This window comes from Saccoglossus kowalevskii, chromosome 20, assembly GCF_978046115.1.
Source record: "Saccoglossus kowalevskii chromosome 20, keSacKowa6.1, whole genome shotgun sequence".
NCBI classification, from domain to species: domain Eukaryota; kingdom Metazoa; phylum Hemichordata; class Enteropneusta; family Harrimaniidae; genus Saccoglossus; species Saccoglossus kowalevskii.
The window spans coordinates 9121738-9149013 of NC_140660.1; the positions used below are offsets into that span (position 1 = coordinate 9121738).

General features: G+C 36.1%; 1 protein-coding gene across 1 annotated transcript in view; it reads right to left on the bottom strand.

Annotated features, from left to right (window-relative positions):
- Window positions 1–232: 232 nt before the first annotated feature.
- LOC100376596 (dolichyl-diphosphooligosaccharide--protein glycosyltransferase subunit STT3B-like) overlaps window positions 233–27276 on the bottom strand; it is a 46827-nt gene continuing 19783 nt past the window's right edge. The window contains exons 6-18 of the mRNA XM_085494602.1: window positions 26887–26952; window positions 24235–24334; window positions 20694–20792; window positions 19090–19236; window positions 15163–15211; window positions 14582–14736; window positions 13784–14007; window positions 13346–13533; window positions 10053–10224; window positions 7561–7734; window positions 5555–5668; window positions 4475–4687; window positions 233–3604 (exon numbers count right to left, since the gene is read on the bottom strand). Coding sequence (XP_085350728.1) covers window positions 3518–3604; window positions 4475–4687; window positions 5555–5668; window positions 7561–7734; window positions 10053–10224; window positions 13346–13533; window positions 13784–14007; window positions 14582–14736; window positions 15163–15211; window positions 19090–19236; window positions 20694–20792; window positions 24235–24334; window positions 26887–26952 — 1788 coding nt within the window. The 3' untranslated portion in view covers window positions 233–3517. The remainder of the gene's footprint in view (window positions 3605–4474; window positions 4688–5554; window positions 5669–7560; window positions 7735–10052; window positions 10225–13345; window positions 13534–13783; window positions 14008–14581; window positions 14737–15162; window positions 15212–19089; window positions 19237–20693; window positions 20793–24234; window positions 24335–26886; window positions 26953–27276) is intronic.

The window sequence follows — 27276 nt, forward strand, 5'->3', positions numbered from 1 at the left end:
GTTCCGAGGATATAATAGTTCCCTGGAGAAAACGGGTCTTTCTAAAATGTATTAATAACTATGAGGAAATTTAAAGACTTTTGAAAGATTTTTTTATTTTTCCTGTAATTTAGAGACAATCAAAGACTTTCAAGACCTCAAAAAATCAATAGACTTTCTAAGGATTTTCCCAATGATATAGACCCTGCTACATAACCAAACTAGAATTTGAAAAGAATTAACAAACTTCATATTTATGGAAACTTGTTTTTTTTTAATATATCTAGTGTACATTTCGTTACAAGAAACAAAAGTTGTACATTCCTCCAGATTCATTTAACCAAAAACCTCTCCATTTTCCCAGCAGAAATAATATTTCCCTATAAAAAACATAACTGTAAATTTTACCCCCAAATTATAACACATACACCTAAGCAAAGAGACAACAAAGAAAGCAAAGTCACCTAAAATTATTATTGGGATGTGCGTTTTGCTCCATTATATTCAGAAACACACTTAATTTTGTTTATATTTGTGAGACAATGTATCTAAATGGGATCTCATGTTTCATAAAAACAATAGGCCTTTTGTGGAGCGAGATATCATGTAGACCAAGACCTCTTGATGGTTGAGATATTATGTTGAGTGAGATATTGTGTGCAGTTTCACTTCTTGTAAAATGAAATATCCTGATTCCAGAGATCTCTCGCTGAATGACATCTCATGTTGAAAGGAATTTCATGTGCAGTGTTAGATCTCATGGTCAGTGAAATTTTGTGTTGGAATGTGTGTAGTGAGACGTAATATGGAAGTAGTGCAAGATTTCCACTGTCCCATTAATAACAATTTTGTTTCAAACTGACGATTTATGTTTTTATGATCAAATGTTTTCACAGGCTTCATTATGTATAATGATTTATATATCATATTTACATACCAGAATATATGAATTTTTCTCCTGGACACAGGATTTGCGCGAGTGTCTCGGCAAGATGAGTCCCACTTACAATATTTTAAGAAATTGAAATTTGACCCTGGATAACTTTATTAGAGATTGGACCCCAGCTTGCCTGATAAACTGGGTCCCTCTTCAATAGTTGGAGTCCGGGAAGCAAAATATGGTGTTAACACAATCCATGTGGACATTTTACAAATATAGGGAAATACAAAGAATAAGTTGATACTCATTTTTCAAATTTTTAAGAAAAGAAAAGCAAAGCCATCTATGCCATCACTATTTCATCACTCAAGTGTGAATAAACAATTCATGGTGAAAAAAAAGACAATAGATAATTTTCTGCCGCTAAGATTCTGCGTTGTGTGTGAACTCAGGAAAAAAACAGGACAAACAAAGGTCATAGCGTCCTAGTGGCATCAAAACATGGGATTTTCTGAACACAAAACTATATTTCCAAGGCATTTTTCTGTTATACACATTCGATGATGGTAAATTTTGATGAAGTAAACGATATTTCAATGGTACATTGCTTTTTAATGGTAAGTATTTTGACATTGAACTATTTAAAAAAGTCAAATTCAAGTTAAAAGTTAAATCATTTAATTTTTTGCGACAGACCGATCTGTATCTTTCACACATTACGCAGAGTAAACTAATTTTAGCACACACAAAATACAGGACATGTCAGGCGAGATATCAATGGCGTTTTGTGTGTATAGTGACAATAATGAACCAGAAAGTGAATGAAGACAACTGCGAAAAAACTGAAACAGATTTGTGAAAACGTAATCCATAATAAAGAAGCACTTTGTCACCGATTTTGCCTGACCTCTAAAGGTCACACATCCTGGTACTTTCAGGGGAGTAGTTTAAAATTTAAAATACTTTATTTCAATTTCTAGCATGATAAACTGAACCCTAATGACAGTGTATCTGAACCTATGAAGAACGCGGATGTGTGACCTCTAGTAGTCAGGCATGAAACTAAGAAAATGATTTATTTTCAACGATTTTGTGGTTTTACAAAAAACAGTGATTGGTGAAACTCCTCAACCATTTTTCATTTCGCTAAAACTAAAAATGACCAGTGCAAGGAAAGTACAATGATGCATTGTCACAAATATATGCAAATATAGTCAGTTCGTTAAACAAATCAGAAATCAAAACAGACCTATTTTAAATGGAATACATAGTACCACAGAAATTTGCTGGGATAAAAAAATCTGGTCGCCCTGGACAACCACTTTTGTGATGTAACAACCAATTGGGCCATGAAAATAAATCCAAAAATCTTACATAATAGTACTCAGTTCAGTGTAAAATTGTCAAACAAGTAAATCATATTTTCACTGAAAAGTTTTTAACATTTTTTTTATCTGTACATGTACATACGGTGCCAACAAATGTTCAGATTTGTTTGTAAAAGATGATAACACATTTCGCTCTGGGACAACTAGTTTTTTAGAGTGGAAACCAAATACCGTAAAATCTGTATCTGTGGCTACTATTAGGGTTGAGGCTTCTATCCTCATTCCAAATAGTAGCTGCACATACAGTCTTTATGAACAATTGAGAACCAACAATTTACCATTTCTCAGATGTTTAAGTGCTCCATTATAAGACACATCCCCTCTGTTGCATTGTAACATTTTAATAGAAGCCATGACTGTAAAATCTGTATTAGAAGCTGCAGCTTCTATTAAAATAGTATATTGCAACAGAGGGGATGCAGCTTCTATTAGAGCATCTACACTTGTGAGAAATGATAAATTTTCGATTCTCAATTATTCAAATATAATGGGTGCGACTTCTATTAGAGATGCGGCTTCTAATACAGATTTTACGGTAATACAGATTTTACGGTAATATAGATTATTGTTTTTGACCCTTACATTTGATGACTTTGTTGAAAAAGCTTTTCTTTATAGTTTTAATGCGACAAAGGAGAAATAACCTCATGATTTTTGTAAAAAGTACATTTTAATGGCTTGAGATCCAGTGTGGTGTATGATACCAGAAAAGTAGGAAACTCAATTTGTGTGGTCTCCGTTATTCAAATGCTACAGTCATCACACAGCGTGTATTCAAATTTCATGTGAACAAAACAATGTATTTTATGCACATTGCAAATGTTGCCATGAGTCCCATATCGAATATGACACGGCATGATGACTGTAGCGATTTGACCTCAAGGGATGTGTTGAATTACACGTTTGAACGCATAAAAGATTAAAAAAATATTTTACTTCCAAACCCTGTGTGTAGCTTCGAAAAATATGATAATTTTGGTAGATCAGCCTGATTATTATACAGCAGGGAATTTCTATCTTTCTATCAAAATACCATAGCTATGAATACAAATGAGGTGATTAACATATATGCAAATTAGTTGGGTATTTTCCCAAGAAGAGCAATGGTAGCAGCACGCGGAGAAAATACCAAACATGAGTTCCTCTCATTGCACAATATTACCCGAAAGAATGGAAATCTACAATCAAATGACAATTTTTAACAACATAGGGGGTCCTCAAAGGTTTACAATGAATAAGGACGACTTATCCACACTGTTTTCCCACTCAATTACTTCTTAGATTTACTTTTAAGCTTCCTTTTTCCTTTCTTGATTACAGGTTTATTTTTAACGTAGCCACGCTTCTTCTTGTTTGTCTGAAAAAAGTTTGATGAAAAAGAAAAAAAAAATTAAAATTTTGAAAATATGTTACATTAATTTACTGATTTCCATCGACAACTAATTTTGTAAATTCTTCCAACTGACAAAATTTTACAATCTTAAGACAGTCGCTCAAATAAACCTGGCGCTGATGCAATAAATTTCTGTCACCTCCATATTGTCCACTGCAATTCAGCGGTCCCACCAAGTGGGGGAGAAAAGGTTCTCTCTACCAGGATGTGGAGTTGTTGATAATTCTAAATTAAAATGGAGCATTCTATGGCTTTCTTGGGGCCAAAATTACTATCCGACAGGTCCCAGTTGGAGACTGTGGCCACACTTGATCCCTGGTCAATCAGAATTTTATGGTTACCAGAGGATCTGCTCCCCAGGCACTGCGCCCCTGTTCCTTTGTTTAAAACAACCCTGCAACTAGTTAGGTCAAACCACTTTTACGAGGGGTGTGTTGTTTGCCTGAATTGATTGATTGTGTCCCGAATTCAAATTTCATTTATCCTTTCCACCACCAGTTCCCTCTTTTCATCACAAATTCAAAAATGATTCTGTATATAGTCTGCACTTTCCTTCAGAAGATTGGGATGAAAATAACCAAATTTCTTGAGTAAAAAATGAATATTTACTCAAATTGTGTCCGTTGGCTCCAAAAAATAGGGTTCATTTCTAGAAATATTGAAGAATATGAGAAAAAAGTGCAGAAAAATTTGGGCGAAAAGTCTGGTGGTAAAAAGGTTGAACAATGCATTTTACACATGTTGCATATGTCGCTATGGATTCAATATTCAATATGCCAGCAAAAAATAAGCAGTTTACAGTATTTTTTATATGCAAATGATTAAAAGTTTCACCTTTTTTGATGTAAATCGTGTTCTTGGTTTGATTCTAGAATTCCTGACTGGTTTCCTGAGTGGAATTCTGTTGTCTAATTCTTTGACTTTATAGATGCGGACCAGCCAGTGTTCAGAAGTGTACGCTTCCTCCAAGTGCTTGAAGTCGATGTCTTTGTTGCCGATTTCCACATTACGCGTTCTGTCGAATCCTGGCGGAGAGCGGAAATCAAGCTGCAATGAAGCAAAACTTGTGTTTATTTAACAAAATATGTAACTCGGTAAATTTACGTCTGAATTTACTCAACTTGTCGCCATAAGCTGAGTGAGCGATTCATCACTATGTGTTACCAGTTATTGTGCATATCAATTCCTGAATAAGCGATAGAGGTGATGTAATTCTATTTTTATATGCGTAACCTAAATAACAACGGGCGAGGGTAGGATAAAAATATAAAGGATCAAAATGATAGACAAAACTTCAGACGAAGACAGCTGTATATTTGAAACAGTTTTTCTAACATAAAAAATGTGAATTACCAGTGGAAAAGAATTATTTTTGTATAAAAAACGAACTGAAAAGAAGGTGGTATGCTTGCGTTTTGCTGAGTAAATATGATCATGACATAGTTTTTCAACCAAAATATTATGCTGAATACTCGTAGTGTGCAAATTTTCAGAAGGTGATTAGTTAAACATGTTAGTTGAAAGAACTTGTATTTGAGAGGGGGGTTTTTACACTGCGAGTTGGAGACACAGATGAGCGGTGTACCATGACTCTATTGGTAAAAATATGTCCTACTTTCCGGTTTGTTGACCACAGGTCACACACTATGCAGAAGCACACCAACGATAAATATGCAAACATTATCATTTCAGGAATCAGAAATGGTTGATGTAACAAAGATTTACCATGTCAATGCAATGTTTTTCCTCAAGCATTATAGACTAGGAAACCAATATATTCAATTACCATAAAATTAAATAAAAGAAGTGATCTATTGTTATGCAAATTTATTTTTAGTGAAGTTTATTATTATTAACCTTATTAATCCAACAGGGTCTTAAATGTTACCACAATGGCACATAGGAGCTACTAACCTGCATTTCTCCAAATCTGTAGTAACACAGTTTATACATTAAACAATTTAATAATGTTGGAGATCCAGCACTGTCCACACGAAATTCACCGTTGGGCGTGTAATAGTCACTCTCCTGCAATACACAAGAAATACAATTATGAATCAAAGAAAGCTTAGAAAGAACTCCCGTGTGCTGAGAGTATTGAATACACATTAAAAATTAATTCAAAATTACTTGTACACGAGATATTGATGGAAAAGCTGAAAACTAATTATGTAAATCAGGTAACTAATATGAACAGAACAAAAAAATTATGAATTATTAACAAATTTTAACCCAAAATTAATCAGGCCTGTCTATTGTCCTAGAGTATTTATGTACCAAATTTTATTCAAATGTGATGATCAGTAATTGAGATATCAGTGTTAATAAATTAAGTTAATTGGGTGATTAATAAGCATAAATATTTACCAAAAACTAATTGGGTCTCTGCATAGTTCTCTTTAAAAGTTTCATTAAAATCCAATTTGTGGTTCTTTATATGTCAGTGGAACATTATGCAAATTAGGTAATTAATATTCAATTAAAACTAATCAGGTCTCTGCATAGTCCTAGAAGATCTATGTAGCAAGTCTAATTGAAATATGATGATTAGTACTTGAGATATCAGGCAAAAAAGCTGAAAATTAACTAATTATGCTAATAAGGTAATTAATATGCACAAATATTTACCCAAAAACTATCAGGTTTGTGCAGTGTCCTATGACATCTATGTACTAAGTGTCATTGAAATGTGATGATTACTACTTGAAATTTCAAAAGCTGAAAATTAATTAATTATGCAAATTAGGTAATTAATATGGACTGATATTACCCTAAAAACTATCAGGTTTGTGCAGTGTCCTATGACATCTATGTACCAAGTATTATTGAAATGTGATGATTAGTACTTGAGATATCAGTGGAAAAGCCAAAAATTGATTAATCATTATGCAAATTAGGTAATTAATATTGCACAGATTTTTACCCAAAACTAATCAAATCTGCACATTAGTTTGGAGCATCTATGTGCCAAGTTTCATCAAAATCCAATGAGTGGTTCTTTAGATATCAGTGGAACAGTCATGGACCAGCTAAAAATCAACTAATTATCATGCAAATTGGGTAATTAATATGCAAATTAATGGTAGTGTATGCGTCAGTTTTAATCCGAGCAACTTTTTTCTTTTTCAATCTTGGTGAAGTGCACCCACCACATGGGGAAAAGTTTTGTTTTGTTTTTAGATTATTTACTAAATTGAACCAGATTCGACATCATTTTTTATCTCTGGGACGAGAACAAGCTTTTTTTAGCAACATTCGGTTGACCAGCAAAAAGGCTGACATTTAATTTCACTACTAGTATTTTGATATTTTGAGCAATTTCACCGAGTTTTAAGTAAACAAACCTGGCAGAGAAACAAATGCTATTCTACAAGTTCACATAGATTTTCATTTGAGAATCTCACTTGTCAATGAAAATATCAAAATATAAAACCAGGGAATAATTAATGTGTTCACAGTAAACAACAAGCAACGTGTTGTCCTACAAGAAATATTTTACAAAAGGACACTATCTGGATATAATAATAATATTTTGTCCTAATTCATTTTGAATGTTTTAATGTATAATATGACCTAAAATTCACGATTGTGATATATGGCGAGTGCCACATGTGGAGCAGGATGTGCTCACTCTTTTCGAAACACCTGACATCACCTCTTGGTTTGTGTCTTGAGGTCCATGTTTCACCGATTTGACAGTGTGTTGTTTGTTTTGTTTGTTTGTCCCCTTGTGTGTTCTCGGATTTGTAAATATTGCCTTTTGACATTGATTGTTTGGCTTATAGTTGGGTACTGTTGCTTGGATTTTTTCAATATTTTATAAAATTGTTGATTCAAACCCCCCTTCATACACATGGTAGCCTAGCAACCGGAAAACTCCAGGAACTTTGAGAACGACAAACTGGTTTATTATAACTCACCTTAATATCTTGTGGGTGTTCCCCTTCAGCTATTCGAACCATCCACAAGAACTTGTTGATGTCGTCTCCAGAGTAACCAATCACACCACCAAATATAACCAATACGTAGTTGACGTCAAGCATTCGCATGATTTCGTAAGCTTTCGGTTCGGTGGATGACATGGCTTTACCAACCTATGTAAGATAATAAACAATATAATTTTAACGAAAAACATTTTATTAAGTTGCATGTAATACAAGGCTAATGCAGGCATAAGAAAACTACGTACAACAACGTTGTCACCCGACATGTACATAAATTGATGCAACCGCATACAGTAATACAGTTAGCATAATTTGAGGTATCCAATCAAAGGCTAATTTTCAATTTACTGCAAGATTTGGTGAATTTTGAGAAAAATGCAGACCAAACATCTGCCGCAAAAATCAAATGATTTGATTTTCATTTCAGTTGCAATTTGTTTTTTATAGCTGAATATCGAAATTTCGATCATGGAGCGGGAATTACTTTCTTTACTTTACTTTTTACGTACTTTTACTTCATCAAAATTAACTATCACATAGCACATTAATAAGCATGGAAATATACCCAAAATATTTCTGACTTTTTGACGCCATTAAAACACTATGATTATTGTTTATCCTGTTTTTACGTTCGATTTCACACATAATGTTGTTCTCACATTGAACGGGAAGTGGTCTATTATTCACTCAACTAATAGTATTATGCAGGCGTGAGAAAACTATGTACAACGACAGCGTTAATCGACATGTACCGTAAAATTCGTAATAGAAGCCGCACTTTTATTAGAAGCCGCACCCCGACTTTGCTACAATGTATCAAGTCAAAAATTACAACAATTGAAACTTGCAAAACCCTGTAATAGAAGCCGCATTGGCTTTTTGAGACTTGTCAATTATTGTGTGCATCGCACCGCTGTGTTGACAGTTACCGCTGACGGCCAAAAGATCCGCCCTTTGATTATTTTCAAAGGTAAACGGCGACTGGACGACCTCACACGCAGAGAGATAACGGTAGAAGTTCAAGAAAAGGGATACATCAATGAATCTCGTAAGTATTTTTTTTTATTTTGTTCGTGCATGAAGCTAAAAAAAGTTGTCTTGGGCCCGGTTCTCATGATCATGTCCTGATACACTACACTGTACCGTCCGTGTATCATTGCGTGTACATTTGGGTTTGTTCACTGTTTGTAAATGTGATCAATAAGATTCAAGATGACTGCCGCTCTGTGTTTCCACATAAAATATTTTTCTTTTTTTCTCTTATAAATCTGTTTTCCATGGTTCCCAGTCAATATTATGCATGACCGGATCGAGTCACGTCATATCAAAAGCCATGGCGTGCCATTCAAGATGGCTGCCACCTTGTAAACGTTGTGATTACGTTTTTCTTTTGTTTTTCGCATCATTATTTGCTATCTAGTTTAATCATCATTCCACGGAGTTAGCGGAATTTTTTTTTTATTTCCATGTTTTGCCTGTAGTTAATTATTTTTTATTCTTTACTTCAGTTTGTTTACCGTGGATTTGAAACACATTTCCGAGACGGAACGATGACTCTCGGCGGCTGCTTATATGGGACTCATGTAGCGTACACCTCACGCCCGCTGTCAAAGAGGAATTGTATTCTCGGAACGTGGACATTGCAGTGATTCCGGGAGGATTAACATCACTTCTTCAACCGCTAGATGTGGGCGTAAATAAGCCACTCAAAGACTATATGCACGCCGAGTGGGATGAATGGATGAAGACGGGCGAAGCACTGTTCACACCGGCTGGTAAAAGAAAGGCCCCTGCTAAGAAGACGGTACTTGAGTGGGTCGTCTCGTCGTGGAACAAAGTTACGCCCCAAACTGTCATCAATTCATTCAAGAAGACGGGCATATCTAATGCACTTGATGGCAGTGAGGACAACTTGGTGTACGAAGATCTCGAGGCAGACGACGAGGCAGTTGGAGAAGAGATCGCCGAGATATTTTATAGCGACAATGAAGACGATGACGAGTTCCTTGGATTTTAGCCAAATCTCCGTGGTTTTCAGGGCCACCACATCCTCCAAAAAGAGTTATACCGCTATCATGTGTGTGTGTGTGTTTGTATGTTATATAGTATTTATTGAATAGTTTGTTTCTTGAGTAAATATTTATTGAATATCACTGAAAATTGCCCTTGATTTAAACATTTGTAGCTCCATGATTTAAAGTAAAAACTTCATACATTGTTGCAGTTTGGAATTTGCGTGCATCTCATTAGCATATTATTAACTAATTTGCATATTTCACGTCCTGGCACTTTAAGATTTTAGACAATGCTTCAATAGAAGCCGCACCCGGACTTCACCACTTTTCCTGGGGAGGGCAGCCATTTTCTTTTTAATAGAAGCCGCGGCTTCTATTACGAATTTTACGGTACATAGATCAATGCAACCACATCGATCTTTTCAAAACAATGAGCAAGTTGAATAAACTTACCAGTGCTATATGGCTATTATTCCACGTGTTGTTGTCGACTAGCGTCGTTTTGTTACCCATTCCAGCGATTTGATACCCATAATCCCACCATGACATCACTCTCGCATTGTCGTCGGTATTCTCGCGTAACCAATAATAAGCTTCACGGAAGTCATCTAATATATTCCTTGATCTGAACAGGAATGATACAAGACATGAATAATTATTTGGTGATCTTCAATACCTGACTAATAATAGTCATGCTGTATTTTTGAGTCCCTATAGTTATTTTTTGTTGTTGTTTGAATGTTTTTCTACAAGGCGACAGTTACGGACTTTGAATGTCACTGTTGTCTGCCCTGACTTTTTTTTTGTATGTGCAAATTGCAAATAAGAGTGCTGAAGCTATATTTATGTTTGGGACTAAATGAGAGGACTGTGAGCTATATCTTTATCAAACGGAAATTCAATGCGCTATCAACCAGGCTCAGTCGAACACAAGCACCTGCGGATCTTAACCAAGGTTCCCCCAAAGTCGCATTCGTTAGTAAAAGTTATTTTTTATTGTGGTGCTTATTGCAAGTGCATGTGTGCAGACCAGTCTCACAAATTTAATACGGCATGTTTAGAAGGCAGGGCAGACTGTACTATGATTTATGCTGCAGAGTAAACACTCAGCTCTGGTAATCAAATGTAGAACCAGTCTGATGTGAGAAGAACCACTGCTGTTATTTGCTTTCTTGAGAATGCAAATGTAAATGCATTACACCAATTGCAAAGTCGAAATTGCTTAAGTCTGTTTTGTACCCGACAACCACTTTTACCACGAGTTGACCAACTTGACCCAACTCACTTGACTCCCCCTTCTAAAGATTTGATCAGATAACTTGAGTTGACAAGGATCGGTGAAATTTTGATGTAAAAAGCGATTGGTCAAGGCTCATAATTAGACTTGGACCTCTTCCATATCAGAGGTCTGACATGCCAACCCACCCCCCCACCCCCCCACCCTCACCAAAAAAAAACAAAAAACGATCAGTCTCAGTAACATGAACACGGTTCTGAAACTATCCCAGGTATTCGGGTCCCAATTAAAACACACGAACTCGGGATAAAGCTCTGAATCCCGAACACATTCTAAACAATGGTAAAATTTGCTATGTGGCAATTTCCGCAAGATCGAGTTGATTTTTTGGGCTACGACCCAGGAGGTAAGAAGCTCTTCTTGGAGTGCCTTCTACTCCATTCAAACTACACTAAGAAATGAACAAGGCACGCACGAGTGGAACGCAATTACAGTTGAAAATGACGCAATGAAGGCCTAGAGAAGTGGTCTAATGCGTCAGAGTTTTTTTTTTCGAAAGGTACAAAAAGAACACAGGGCCCCCAATAAGTAAAATTTTATCCTACCAGACACAACGTCTTACTGTTTCCAACAGTCACAAAAGGAGTACCTCAAAAAACTCTGACGCTGACTAAACCCCACCGCTTTGCTCAGATGCACACTCGGTGCGGAGAAAACAGCGAGTGAAGATGGGTCAAGATGGCTCTGGCCTTGGTCACATGTTGCATGACGGGGAAGAAAATCTATGGGGGTAAATGTGGACCAGCCTGGTAGAACGTGAATACACACCTGACATTGACTTTGAATCACACAGGTTGATATGGATTATTATGCAGATTAGTAAAAAGTATAATTATATACAATCCAATAATTCCAAAAATACTTGCACACACAAACAAGCAAAAATGATCTTTTTAGGTCATCTGTAGTTATCCAGGCTCATATAAAACCCTGAAACCCGGACAACGGTATATACAATGAACAAGCAGCCTATCGGCTGAGATAGCTCCGCTGTTGGCAATGCACATTTCAATTAAAGAACTGAAGATATCATTAGAAAATGAACAATATGTATAGTATCAAAGCAATGGGACTTGTTGTTTTCAACAAGAATTCAAAAATATCATTTTTCACCATAAATGATTGTGGTTTTTAACAAGAAGAAAATATCACTTTTTACCAAAAATGACAAAAATATTCACCAAAATTAGAGAATCAAAGATATCATTATAAAATGAACAAATCTGAGAGAGGTCCACATGTAGTACCTATATTTGTAATATCAAAGCAATTGGATTTGCGGTTTTTAACAAGAAGTCGAAATGATCACTTTTTACCAAAAATGACAAAAATATTCACCAAAATTAGAGAATTTACGATATCATTACAAAATGAACAAATTTGAGAGAGATCCACGTGTAGTACCTATATATGTAATATCAAAGCAATTGGACTTGTGATTTTTAACAAGAAGTTGAAAATATCACTTTTTACCAAAAATGACAAAAATATTCACCCAAATTAGAGAATTGAAGATATCATTACAAAATGAACAAATCTGAGAGAGGTCTACATGTAGTACCTATATACGTAATATCAAAGCAATTGGACTTGTGGTTTTTAACAAGAAGTTGAAAATATCACTTTTTACCAAAAATGACAAAAATATTCACCAAAATTAGAAAATTAAAGATATCATTACAAAATGAACAAATCTGAGAGAGGTCCACATGTAGTACCTAAATATGTAATATCAAAGCAATTGGACAAGAAGTCGAAAATATCACTTTTTACCAAAAATGACAAAAATATTCACCAAAATTAGAGAATTGAAGATATGATCATGAAATGAACAAATCTGAGAGAGGTCTACCTAAGGTACATATACACCAAGTATCAAAGCATTCAGGCTTGTAGTTTTCAAATATAAGTCAAAAAAGTAAAACAATGACACAGACAACGGACGACGGCGGCGGATGACGGACAATCACTCATATGACAAAGTCGACAGTGGAGCTAAAAAATGATTTACTCATTCATCGATTATGAGCTGTGTCCGAATCGTAAAATATAATTTTTGCCGATTTTAGTTAACTTTTAGCTCAGCACACATTCTCAATGTCAGTGTACCCGTGTTTCGGCCCCTCTATATCATGACCATCAGGTTGTGACTCAATCAGTGCACCCAAAGCATCCCCATCAATGTCAGTTTTTGTCTGTGCATGAGATTCACATATATTCAACAATTTGGCATGATAGAGCTTGTAGTTTTTAAGAAGAAGTCGAAAAAGTAAAACATTGACACGGACGACGACGGACAATCACTCATATGATAAGCTCCGCTCGACAAAGATGACAGCGGAGCTAAAAAAGTTCAACACTATGATGGCAAACTATGTAATATGCATTTCTGATGTGTCATGTACACAGTGGATATATGCACGTTATACACGTGATAAAGTTCACTTACCCGTCATTGTTATACGATGCCAATACGATACTAGGACTGGAATATGCATTACTTGTGACCCACGTGCAATGCACTGCAAACATCATCAACATCATTATTATCGCCATGACAACAATACCCTTCAGATTCGTACCAAGGCCTTCGCTGTCCTCAGCTGGACTAGACTTTATCTTGCGTATTTTTCCAGCCTGAAATACATACACATCGTAAATCATCAGTACATCGCCCACATGCATTTTATTAGCAGCCTTTAAACTGTTAATTTGAAAAATGGTATAATTATATAATTTTGCAAATTTGAAAGTCCACCACCAGAACGCAATCTATTTATTATAAAAGTGCAAATGACAGAAAAATCCCTGCAATACGAGTTCTCAGTGTATTCAATGTATTAGAAAACCAGAAAATGCTGAAAACAACTGGAATGGCCAAATTTACCTTATCGTAAAGATTTTTCCTGTTTCTCCTCTCAGTGTCATCCTCTTCATCCTCGTCAGCGCTATCTTCATCACTTTCTTTTTTGGGAGTATCGTCAAGGAGATAATGGTCTAATGTTTTTGAAAATGCGATTGCCGCTAAGACGACCACAACAGGAGTCAGCGTCAGCATAAGACGTACCATCACACCAGCAAAGTAGACAGCACTGATAGCATATAACACAACTAGAAGAAAAAAAATTAATTCACTTTTCCTGTTGACTCAAAATTTTTGCCGAAAAAATTGTTGTCAACAGTGAGCTCTCTAGACATTTGAGGCAAAATATTGAACATTATGCAACCAAACATAGTTAGATTTGTCGCCATAGAAATAATTAATTCATAGAAAAAAAAATATACTTTCTCTTGGTAACATATTACATCGTAATTGTGAAAATAAGGCAGGAATAAGGCACCTCGGCTCCTTTAAAAATGACTAATTGTTGAAAGGGAGCACATCTAACTATCATACTCTCCCTCTTGCTTGACAAATCGAACGAGGAATGTTGCCGTACAGTTTGAAATGCTGCTACGCATAGTTGAAGCCCAAATTGACTCCCCAACATTTCTATTTAACCTTTTTGGCTCACAAAAGTCACAAGTCACTGTATTAGACAAAAAAAAATTCAACAATTCAAAAAATTCAAAATTCAAAAATTCAAAAAATTCAACAATCTTTTTTAGAGAGCATACCAGCCAGCAATGTGTTCAAAGAGATTAACATGTATGTAAAAAAAACTATTTCTAGAAAAATACTTACTGAAAACTCTCTCGTTGTTGATATTTTTAATAACAAACCACAATCCAGCGGGGAACGCACATATTAGTATGTGAAGGTCAAAGAAAAACGACACCCACGTTGTCGGTTGATGTTCGGATACAGACGCTATAATAGGAATGTGAATCTTAGCATACCTGCAAAAAATCATCATAAAAAATTCATTCAACCAGAAATAACTGTTTTGATTTTGTGAGAGAAAATTTTCGGGTTAGAAATATAGCGAAGTTGCTAATGGCTTAGGACTTGTTTTTTGGCATTCAAGTAGCATTGTTCTTGTCGTCTAATTTTCCTGACCTCAGTAACAATCTAATTGAAAAATAGTGAACTTACAATTTTATTTTGGTTGACGAAATGCTTCAGTAAAAATGAAATCCAGTGAATATACCTTTTTTCCTACATTTAAAATTCAACCCATCAAAAATCAAGGAAAATAAATTTCCCACTTAAACACCCACAAAGTCCCTTCATTCTGTTTTTGCAGGCTGCACTTTTCACAAATTTTGCAGGATCTTGCAATGAACAAAAAATAACTTAGTGACGTAATGTTTATGTCAACTTACCCAGTGTCGTAAAGTGAATAGAATCGTCCACTCCAGGGGGCGACATAACCTGAAAACAAAAATACAAACACCATTAAAAATTACTGCATTATCAATGCGTACAGTATCGCCTTCTCCTCGTAAGCCATGTTCCACAAACAGGGTTTTTATAAACCAGGGAACAGGGGCGCAGTGCCCTGATACTCTCGGTTGGCACCCTCTTACCAAATTGCCAATTGAACTTTCAAGTCATGAATATATTTCTTGAGCCGCACACTTCTGTGCTGCCGTACAACATGAAATCTTTCCCAAATATATTCTTCTCCATGAAAACTTCCCAGCAACACCAGCTGACAATGTAATGACTAAAATTATTCCAAAATTATTTCAATGGTGATAATTACACCGTTAAAACGACACAGAAACCTTCCGATATGACCTTTTCAGGTTGATCGCCTCTGTGTGCTGTATTTTTTTGAGAAAAACCCCTATACATGTACAACCCCGCATTATGAGCACTTTCGTGTCTGTGTCTTCTCATTAGACACTCAGTGTATGTACAGTACATCGAGGCAGGAAAGACGGACTTAACATCCAAGCTGGCTATTAGGGTGGCTTTTCATAAAAGTATCATTGTCATCAACAATTACAAATGTGTTTGTTTTTTTAAATGTTTTTTGTGCTGGGCAACAGTTCCGGACATTGAATGTCACTGTTGTCTCACCTGACTTTTTTTTTGTAAGTGCAAATTGCAAGTGCTAGTGCTGACACATGAAGTCATATTCATGTTTTGAGACTACATGACAGGGCTGTGTGGCTATCTCTCTATCGAATGGCAATTTTAATGTGCTATCCTGGTGTCAACCAGGCTCGGTCGAACACAAGCACCTTCGGACCTTAACCAAGGTTCCCCAAAGTCGCATTCGTTAATGAATGAATCTCGGCCAGTGGAATTGGCCTTCCCATTGAGTCTGTGGTACACTCACCCAGGGTCGGGGTCGACCCTTTGATGTTCAGCCTAAGGTAGGATTTGAACTTAAGTCTACCACCATGCTATCAGTGACAATTGCAATGTTACTACCGTTAAAGTCCTAATATAAACCGCATACGTAATAGTAACCGCACCCCCAATTTCGGCTTCGGGGTTAAAGAGTTCTTAACAAAAATTGAAAACTTCAAAAGTACCTATTACTAACCGCACCCCCAATTCAACAAGACCGTGACTGACTTCATTGTTTCAACCAGCTGTTCCAAAACGGCATTGTTCCTAATCCTATTCATTTGTTTCGACAACATGCCAAAAAATATTCACACCTATTTATTGTTCAGCGGTGATAAGATGTCAGACCACCAGCGGTCAGACAGGCAAGGAAACTGCTTTTGTTCTGGCGGCGACCTCTGTCAATACTCTTTCTGAATACGTCTGCGTTTCGTAAGTTTTAGACAATGAGCTTTTATCACCGTAAAAGTGTTAAACTGAGCATTGAAGAATAATTTATCTTTCGAAAATAAATAATTTCTTGATTTAAAAAAAAAATCATGCCGTTTTCCCATGGAAATCAAAGGCAAAAGATCGCGCTACATTATCGGTAAATCTCTTCCGTGTTGCGTTCACCATGAGGTCGCTGAACTGTCATTAACATATTCAAATGAGCTATGTAATTTAGACACGTGGGCACCATCCAGCATTTTGATTGGTTAATTAGCGACTTGACCTATCCGGTCAATAATACGTCACGTGAGCATTCAAAAACATGCTGGATATCGTATCGGCTGTTTACATGTGACTGAAATCATTCGCTTACGGGGAAACTAAGTTGAATTTTACTTGCATTTTATAAAAATTCAACGAATTTATTTGTCGTGCGTTATTGTAATCACTACTAAATAATAATCACCAATATCAACACTTCGAAAACAAGTAAGTTATTCACTTGTGACCCGCAGCATGGCCGGATCGAGCTACCGTTATGTGATCATTTGCTACTAAGCAGTGCATTCGTGTTTTTATTTGAAACTTCTGTTAGAATATACTTTTCGTTACCAAGAAAATTAAAAAAATAAATGCATATTACATTAAAAATACTGAGTATTTTTTGTATCGTGTGGAATTTTTTTTTGATTGACTGTAATTTTTCAACATTTCGTAACGCCTATTTTAGAACCAAAATAAGGCCTTTCACTCTTCCCCGACGCCTATTCAAGAGATTGTATGGTGTATTGTTTGTTTTGTGCACGTGTTGTGGACAAAAAATGACCACGCCCATTTAGTGATTGCAATATGTACGTAATAGAAACCGCACCCCGAACTTGAGCTTTTGATCCCAATTTTTAAATTGATACATTGTAATATAAACCGCGGTTTATAATAGGACTTTAACGGTAATATTTAGGCAGATTATTCTGGAAAATTTAGATCTTTCAAAAGCAAGATAAGCTTAAAAATACACTCAGACTGTACTGTAGATATAGTATACTAAATCACTAAAGTTCTACAGTCATTGCACTGTGTTGTGTTTGATATGGGTCCCATAATGATGTACTGTAAAAGGATTAATTATTTACTGGGTTTTAATTTTGCTTATTTCGCTGACTGGAAAATGCGCTAAATTAATATGTGAATATGTAAAATTTAGCATAGAATACATTATCTATCGGTAAATGATAAAACCGTGAATTTAAAACCCACTGAATATGCCTGAAATGCTAAATCATTGAAATTTAAACCCAGTGAAAATTAGTCATTTTACAGTATACAACACATGTAGAATACAATGACTGTAGCACATTTATGCAAGTGCATGTAACAGAGCAATAGACCATTTTCCGTTCACTGCGAGAATCGCGCGTTATGCGTTAAATCGAACGTAAAAACAGGACAAACAAAGGTCATAGCGTCGTAGTGGTGTTAAACATCGCGTGGGATTCGACAAACGCGAAAGTATTTCGGGGACATTTCCATGCTTAATAATGTGCTGTCCACATTTGATGATAGGCAATTTCGATTAAGTAAGGGTATTCGGAAGCAATATTCCTGTCGAATATCGGTTGGTCGACGTGAGCTCCGAAATAAAGAAATTCAAGTTCAAAATCAAATCGTTTGATTTTTGCGGCAGACGTTCGACGCGCGTCTTTCATGCATCTCGTGATCTTGCAGTTCAACAGAAAATCACCTATTACACCACATGTACCCAATTTATCTGACAGATCACCCACTGCAAAATATCGCCCTCGGGTGACGTTTCAGCACCTGGACGATCTTTTGATGCCTCCACATGCTCATAGTTACGTTTATGTCGTTTGAAGTTAACTTTTCTTGAAATAGTATTTCAGCAATTAGTAGAATCAGCAAATTAATAGATTTTACGGTACCGAGTGTAGATTGTACTTTTTATGAGAATGCCAATCTGATGTGAAAACAGTTAATTGTACAAAACAATGTTGAAAAAAGTTCCAAAACATCCCCCTGGGACATGTTTCAGTTCTGGTGACCTCCCACAATATGACCCACTATCCAAAACATCGCCCAGAACTATCCTTCAACAATATAAGATAAGTCTGAGATACAGTTCTGCTTTGATGCAATTTTATGTATGATAACCACTGGACATGCCACAAAGACAGAACAACACACAAAGTAGTTCTGTTAATTTCCACCATCCGGTGGTCATATTTTCTTCGCATACATGCAAATTTTTGAAAAAATCAGCAGATCTGAAATGTTCATTCATGCAACCCAATCACATGATAGGATTTTTTCATAGGATATTGGTTAATTTGCATAAATTAGCATAACAATGATTCTTAGGTATTCCAATCAGAAAATTTGGGATTTACACCCGCATTCACTCATGTGATAAAATCTAGTGCTTTTATTTTTGCCCCAATTTGATTGGGTCACTAATTTGCATAATCAAGTTCAACAACTATCAGTTTGATTTTACTCACCTGCATACGTTAGGTACACAACACAAAGAAACAAGACTCCAGCTACTGAGCTAATTGCAAAGAAAAACAATGACTTGAATTCTTGTTTCGTTAAAAAATCTTGAACATACTTGAGAGCGGCATAGGCCTGGATCAAAGCAAATGTGCCTGCAATAAAAGAGAAGAAACTAGTAAGTTCAACGCAATTGGCGATTTTTCGTTACTGTAAAATACTTTATTTTAGCTGGAATTAATTTTCGCTGAAAAGACTTTTTGGGTGTTTTGTATGGAATTTATTTTCACCGATTTTTGACGAGTTGAATGTTAAATATAGAAAAAAAGGTATATTCGCTGGATTTTATTCCTTCAGCGAAAATAGCAAAAATTAATTTCAAGCGAAAATAAAGTATTTTACAGTATATGTGAAATTGAACGTACAACCAGGACTAACAAATGTCATAGCATCGTAGTGGCATCAAAACAACGTGCGGGATTCGAGAAACATGAAACTAATTTTTGGGCATTTCCTCGCTTAAATAATGCGCTATATGACAATGGTCCATTTTGATGAAGTAAGAGTATCTCAATGTTATACTCCTCTCTTGGAAAGATAGGAGTTTGAAATTGAAAAATATCCAAGCTCAAAATCAAATCATTTAGTTTTTTTGGCAGATGTTCAAACCACACGCATTACACAAGATCCCATAATTGAACTGAAAGTAAAACATTGAAAATCACATTGAAAACCAACAGTTTGCCAGAGTAATAGCCCAACCATAATTATTACAATTGCAACTAATTATTTCTGATCTGAACATACTATTGTAATTGTACCTATCAGCCCTAACCTAACTCATCCCAATCGCCCCAAAATCAATTGTATATGCCCCCTTGAGATGATTATAGGTATCCTTGAGAGGAGCAATATACAATTAAATAGAGGAGCAGTGGAGGGTAGAGGTGGGGAGTACAAAAGTAACTTTTTCCCCCTTTTTAACGACATGCCCATATTTTAATGGCCTTAATTTTTGTAGCCATTTCACAAGGATAGGAAACTGGAAAACATACAACATATCAATATTCAGACTCCGGTATTAGTAACATTGTTGCCAAAACTATACACACGTTATTTAAACCAAACATGGCTATGGCTATTCATCATGTAATTTTTTTCATCCTTACTAATAAATTAATCTATAACAAGAAAATATTTTACTTGTTTGATTTCTTTATGACTGATGTTCAGCATCTCATGAATATTCATGACCCAATAACCTAACATACATGAATATTCATGAGCTGATTAATATTTTAACACTCATGAATATTCATGACTCTACTTACCTAGAGTCTCATAAATATTCATGTACTGAACAACCTATGGCTTCTCATGAATATTCATGACCTGAATAGCATCTCATGAATATTCATGACCTGAATAGCATCTCATGAATATTCATGGCCTGAATAGCATCTCATGAATATTCATGGCCTGAATAGCATCTCATGAATATTCATGACCTGAATAGCATCTGGCATCTGATAAATATTCAAGACCTTATTAACATCTAACAAGTACAGCATACAAAACGCCTCAGAGAATAAAATAGTTGTTGTTTACTTACCTGCTGCAGCCATGTGCTCACTGGTTCTAACTGGTTGAAATCCAACAAATGGTACTTGCATTGATAGTAGTGTACCCAGTATATAAAATGTTGTATAAGCTGGAAAAGATCACATGATAGAAAACGTCACATGAACATTTTTGTTTACTGCTTAGTGAAAATTGGATCTAAACTCTACTTTAAGTTGATAATCTTTCTTTCGTGTTTAGCACTGAGCTCCCTTGTTCAGTACAACAGCAAATATTCTGTTGGTGTCCAGAGAGGGAACAGCGAACACGCCTTTACAAAGAAAACATGATTACTCTATAGATTATTTAAACCGCGGGTCTGGGTGTATAAAAGGAAAGATGGCCGCCACTTTTCAGTATGCAAATGACACTCAAGCGTGAAACAACTCTTCGGGGTGCTCCGCAAAATCACTCTTTTCGGCAATCTTAACGCCTGTGGTGCTTTATATTCATGTCGTACACAAACATGAATATGTCCGCGATACAACTGCGATGTTAATTTACGAGTTCTGTGCGATGTCAGTGTGAATTCCGCGTAAAAGCGACGGAAAAGCATGATTCAAACAGTCGTTTTGACTGCTCAAACTGGCTGTCAGTCATGGGTTTATGCAAATGTAAGGTGTTAATCCCGAGTTGTTTGTTCAATCTCTAGGTATGTTTATGTAATTACGGAGTTGATCATGTAAGTGATATCGTGGAGCTAATAAGAAATGATATGCTGTGAGCTGTTTGTCCGTCCGCTCATCTCAGGGGACATCGTCGGCGCTTCACGAAGCGGTCCGACCCGCGCGAGTGCGAATCGCACGAGCTGGGGTGTGTGCGAGAGGAGAGAGACTTTGAGTAAACATACCAAAAATTTATGTAGTGTGTGTGCGCAAAGAAAGACATTCGCGATTACAGGGCTGGGAAAATAAAAAAAATGGTTTACACTCCGATATCGATGAAAAGAGTCGAGGGAGTTCCAAATACGTCCCCGACAATATGTCGAATATGCTTCTCAAATTTCTTTTCGTTCTCGAAATAAATAAATTGAAAGGTCTCACAAAAAATTATAATGTTCCCTGAAACATGTCCCCGCAGTGAAATATTTAGCCCTTTTTGTCACGTACTAGTATGAGCCGCGCATATATTTAGGTATGTTTGGCGTCTGACCCGTGCCGCACAGCCGTATACGTATAATGAAGTTTTGTTTGCTTTTTTTTGACGTTGCAAAACGTCATTATTGCCTAGCCGACAAGACACATTGTGGCAAACGTTGTACGACAACTACATTGTGTAGGTCATTCAAATAAACTACAGTTATTTCATGATGCAAGGAATTGGCAATACGGTAGTTCTCTTTTTGGAATATTTGTTGGCCCTGAAAAGGGCCGTTTGGTTCGTTTGTATCAATGAAAGACACATATTTTTTCAGTACCAGAGATGACCCATATAAGGCACGCCTGGGAGATTGGGATACAGTCCGCGTATCTGTCTTATAACACACTCCAGCATCACTTCTCTTTGTGTGACCACAACGTCATCAGCCATCATAAGTTGTGACTTGCGCTGGATGTATCTTTCGTCAGTCCACGCATTTCGTTGTCCGAGCATCGTCCAATACTTTTTGAAATAAACGACGCCTAATAGCAGCATTGTTGTCACACGGACCCTGGCCATTTCCCAACCAATCTTGCCTGTTTGTTGTCACACAAGGTTGACTAAGACAAAACCCACACTCGTTTTGCCCGACGACTCTCTCAACAACCAGATCAGGCTCCAATCCACTATCATCTAAATCTAGTTCTTCCTCCGCCTGGTTCTCGTAAACTAAATCCCAATCAGAGTGGGAGAATAGAGCGCGTATCGCGGCCTCTTGTGCTTCCGAGACACGTATCGTTATTTTGTGCATGTTGGCTGTTACACGGTAAAGGTGCAATCAAATGTCCAGCCAAACACGTACACTTGACTTCAAGTACGCGAAGTTCTGCTATGCTTCCGGAAACAAGTGCAAATGGGTATAAACAATAGTTTCCCTTTTTGGACAATACGATTTCCTGACAGTGGACGTTAGAAGTGTGAGACAACATCACAACTTTGCCTATTTAGATTGTTAATAATAACTGGCTTGTTGCAACTACGTACTCATTATATTTATAAATAAACCCATGGCAACATAGCACAGTACGTAGTATGAATACATCACGCTCGTAATGTACGGGTTGTGAATGAATAAATACATTGTATAAAAAGGTCGCACTTGTAACATATTAGTACAATTAGTAGCAAGAAAGCAAAGGCATGAGCTCAATTCAGAGAGAACCTTACAATGCCGTAACGCCATTTACAGAAATTGTGCTTTACAGTCGACCACAAGCGAAACAAACACAGAAAACGGCTTTCAAAAGAGTGCGTAGGCCCAGTGAACGTCGAACAACGGGATTCAGCAAGTCCTTTCAAATCAGATTATAGCGTAATGCACGATGTTAGCTTACGGAATTAACGCCTTCAGTTGAAATGTAAGCAACTGGGCGGACCATGCAAATTACATTTCCCATGATACACTGGCGCAATTCCTGGGATTGCGGAGCCGCGCTTTAAAAACTCACATGTAATATTAGGTTTTGAGGAGTCCAAACAAGTACACTAAATGAACCAAAAAACATGCGTTTAGAGACATACCTACGCAGGATTTGATTTGCCGGTATTTAATCCATTTTTAAGACCTTGTCTACTCTATTGACATTGGCTCTTGAGATGACTGGTAGCAGACGTTCAAAATTGGCAGATCATAGTTTTGTCTGATAGCAGGGATTTTATATTCACTGAAGACAGATATCTAGGTATTTTATGAAATTATTTTGTGTAGTATATTATGTGTAATGTATGCATGAACTGAAGTATATGCTATACTTTAAGGATATAATACTGTAAAATACTTTATTTTCGCTGGAAAGGCTTTTTGGACGTTTTGTATGGAATTTATTTTCACTGATTTTTGATGAGTTTAATGTGAATTATAGGAAAAAAAAGTATATTCGCTGGATTTTAATTTCACAGAATCATCCCTTCAGCGAAAATAGCGAAAATAAATTCCAAGCGAAAATAAAGTATTCTACAGTTCTTTGACATCGATTGTACAGCAATAAGTCTTATGAAATCTCATATGCAGGTCAATCAAATTTATTTGAATGGTTTTTATTCAATAGCATCACAGAGCAGTGTACAACCAAGACGAATAAGTAAACCAGTAAATAATGCTAAATAAACGGCATGGTAAATACTATGCCAAATCAAAGTAAACATGTACTGCATGCATAACTCAAACCAACGCTTACATACGGCAACTAATCACCTAGCTTCACGTCAGGTCAGGTCAGGTCACGTCTTCCCCTCAGCCACTCGGCAGTTATTTTGGGTTTGTGATTTGAATACCTAACATTGACCAGTCAGGCCCTAGTCGGTTAATTTAGGTGGACAATTGGAGTTATAGGGCAAAGTTAATTAACAATGAATAAAAAATAAATCTTATTAACCTAATAAGTTCTACTCACCTACGTATATTTTTTCAGAATATCTACCCATTAATAAAAGTATAAAAACATGTAATGGTATCAGATTTATGATAAAAACATATCCACCCCATGCAGACACCTGTAGAGAAAAACAGTCAAACTGTTAATGCCTTGGTCTATCAGAATATTGTACACAAATTATGCTTAAAAAAAATAATATTTCTGGTCAGCGTGCTCACTTAAAACATTAAAAAAAGTGCCGTCGATATTTTTTTCCTCATTTATTTCACCACTGCATAGCGCCCTCTTTTGACGAATTGATAAAACCTGCAAAATTTGTACTTCGTCAAATAGTTTAGCAAAAAAAGAAACAATCGCCAATTGAAAAACACTGACCAGAAATGTGTTTTTTCCAAGGCCTTAGTTGGGAAATTTTCTCCAATAAGAAGGGCTTTAAACCTTGACTAATCAAACTGTTATGTTCATAAACCAATTAAAAAGGCAGCTGTTGTCCCGCCATTTAATTTTGTGAGACCTTAATTTTTACAAGACAAGTTGAAGTTGTGGCTCAGGGATTTCCATAAAATTTATTTCCAAGAAATGTTCCCCACTGCAGTAATGACAAAACTAAACGTCCTCGATACTGTGAAGACAATTAACTTTGTTTAGCGAACTTAAAAGCAAGTATATTCTCACAATGAGATGGTTGGCACATAAGCTAAATTAAGATCATGTTAATTCATGCATGGAGTGAAATTCACTAAAATGGCATGAAATTATTTCAAAGTGTTTAGCAGTACTGTAAAACCATTTATTTTCACTGTCATTTAATTTCACTATTTTGATGTTTTGACCAAATTCACTGTGTTTTAATTTCACAAACTTATCAAGGAAACAATGAGTTTTGTTATTATCTCGCGTGTTCACAAACATTTAATGTATCAAGTTTTATTTATCAGTGAAAATAACAAAATTAAAACCAAGTGAATAATTAATGCATTTACAGTACATTGTATGCATGAAGTTGATACAAAAGTCACATTGTCTCAAGTAATATCTCTGATCTTGGGTTTGCAGTCACTTGTCAAACACCATTTTTTTAGAACAAGAATCTATTTTTCAAAATAATTAACAATAATCAGGGTTCTCCCCAGGGCTTTTTAGCTCCGAGGTCCGTGGCGCTATACCTGTGAATCTCGGCGCTTCACTTGGGACCTCGGCGCTATGTGTTCCCACCTCGGCGCTTGATTTCATATTTGACATGCCAATATCAGATGTGAAAAATCTTTGTTTGCCGCGTCGGTCGGCCCCGACCGTCACTCAAAATTAGTGTCCACCACGGAAATGCTTCCGACGAGGACTATTGTCTGATTGTTAGTATAATTACGTACCGACCAACACGCATCCTGTCAGTCGTGGATTATAATTTATAAACAATAGACCTAGTCGCACGATACGTAGCGGCTAGTCAAATTTGTGGAATTAGCACCTCTTTGTTTGTAAGTAAATACTTTCTGCGATAGACACAGTCTTTAGATTGAAAGCTAAAATTATTTCAAAATCAATTCCACCTCGATATAACATGGTCAAATCGGAGTTCACGATCAGTTCACGCTACTCAAGAAAAAAACGTGTTTATTGCGTGATTTGGTAAAATACATTTGAACTGTTATCATTGCGAATCATGTAAAAACTCTTCTTTCAAGACCTAATTTACCTTTTAAAAATTGCAAATCACCTATTTCGAAAGCTATCATGCAGTTGTCAATTGAAATCGATGCCAACACATCGTGCTCCGACATCGCTTTACTTCCGCAATGTAATCTTTATGATCACTACCATTCGGAAAACTTCGGGTTCTACGGGCATTACCATGCAGCATTTTGATTGGTTAATGGCATTCTTGACCCATCGGGTCAAAGGACACATGCTAATGTTTCACAAACATCATGGCGGGTCTGGGTTTTTTTACCGAAGCGATCAAGTGATCAAAAATAATCGCTCCCGATAAAAATAAGTCGGATTTTACTTACATTTCATATCAAAAAAAAAAAAAGTTAAATTTGTTGAGGAATTATTGCTATAACTGGTGTATAACATGGCCAAGTAAGTTATGTCACGTCGTAACTTTGATGATCGTTTTGAAGCTTTATTTGTTCGCTCATTACTGTAATTGTAAACGTTTTAGAAGTTGATGGTACGAATAATAAATTACAACAATACGTCAATTAATTACGTGATCGATTTTTTGAAGGAGAATGTTTTTGGAGTGAATAAAATTATGAGATTCGTGAACATAAATCTGGCTTAACGTGTTGAATGCGTTTCTCTCAAGGTTTTACAAAACAATTAAATTGCAACAATAATTTATTTGTGTTTTTAGTCTGCAGCATTTGTATTTCGAGAATGTTTCAAACTCTTCTAAATTGTGAAACATAATGTGTTGATTCCATTAAAAAAAGATTTGCCCTGTGACTGAGCTCACTAATATTCATAATTGTAAATAATTTCTGTTAATCAATGAAGGAAAGATATGTAAATGATATGCAAATTATTATGCAAAGTAGCCCCGGCGCTATGCATTTTTTCTGGGGAGAACCCTGATAATCAGTGAATTTAAATTGCAAACAATTCTAAGAACTACAAATAATAATGAGCATGATATAAAAAAATAATGTATGATTTACTGACCATGTAAAAGTACGAGAACGCCGTCATCGCCGCCCAAAACACTGATCCAGTCTTCACTGATTTTACCTGCAGAATAAAAGGCAGATAAAAAAAGGGCAAACAACTTAGATGACAATCAAGAATATCTCAGAATAATGCTCCAGTCAATGTCAACCCTAACTCCTCCCACCCCGGGCGATACGGGACAAATGTGGTACATTAGACGGCGTTTACCGCCAAACTGTGGCCGTGAAGGTGGGGGTAATACTGTGAAATACTTTATTTTAGCTGGAAAAACTTTTTGGGTGTTTTGTGTGGATTTTATTTTCACTGATTATTGAAGAGTTGAATGTAAAATATAGGGAAAAAAAATTATATTCGCTGGATTTTATTTTTGCTGAATCATTCCTT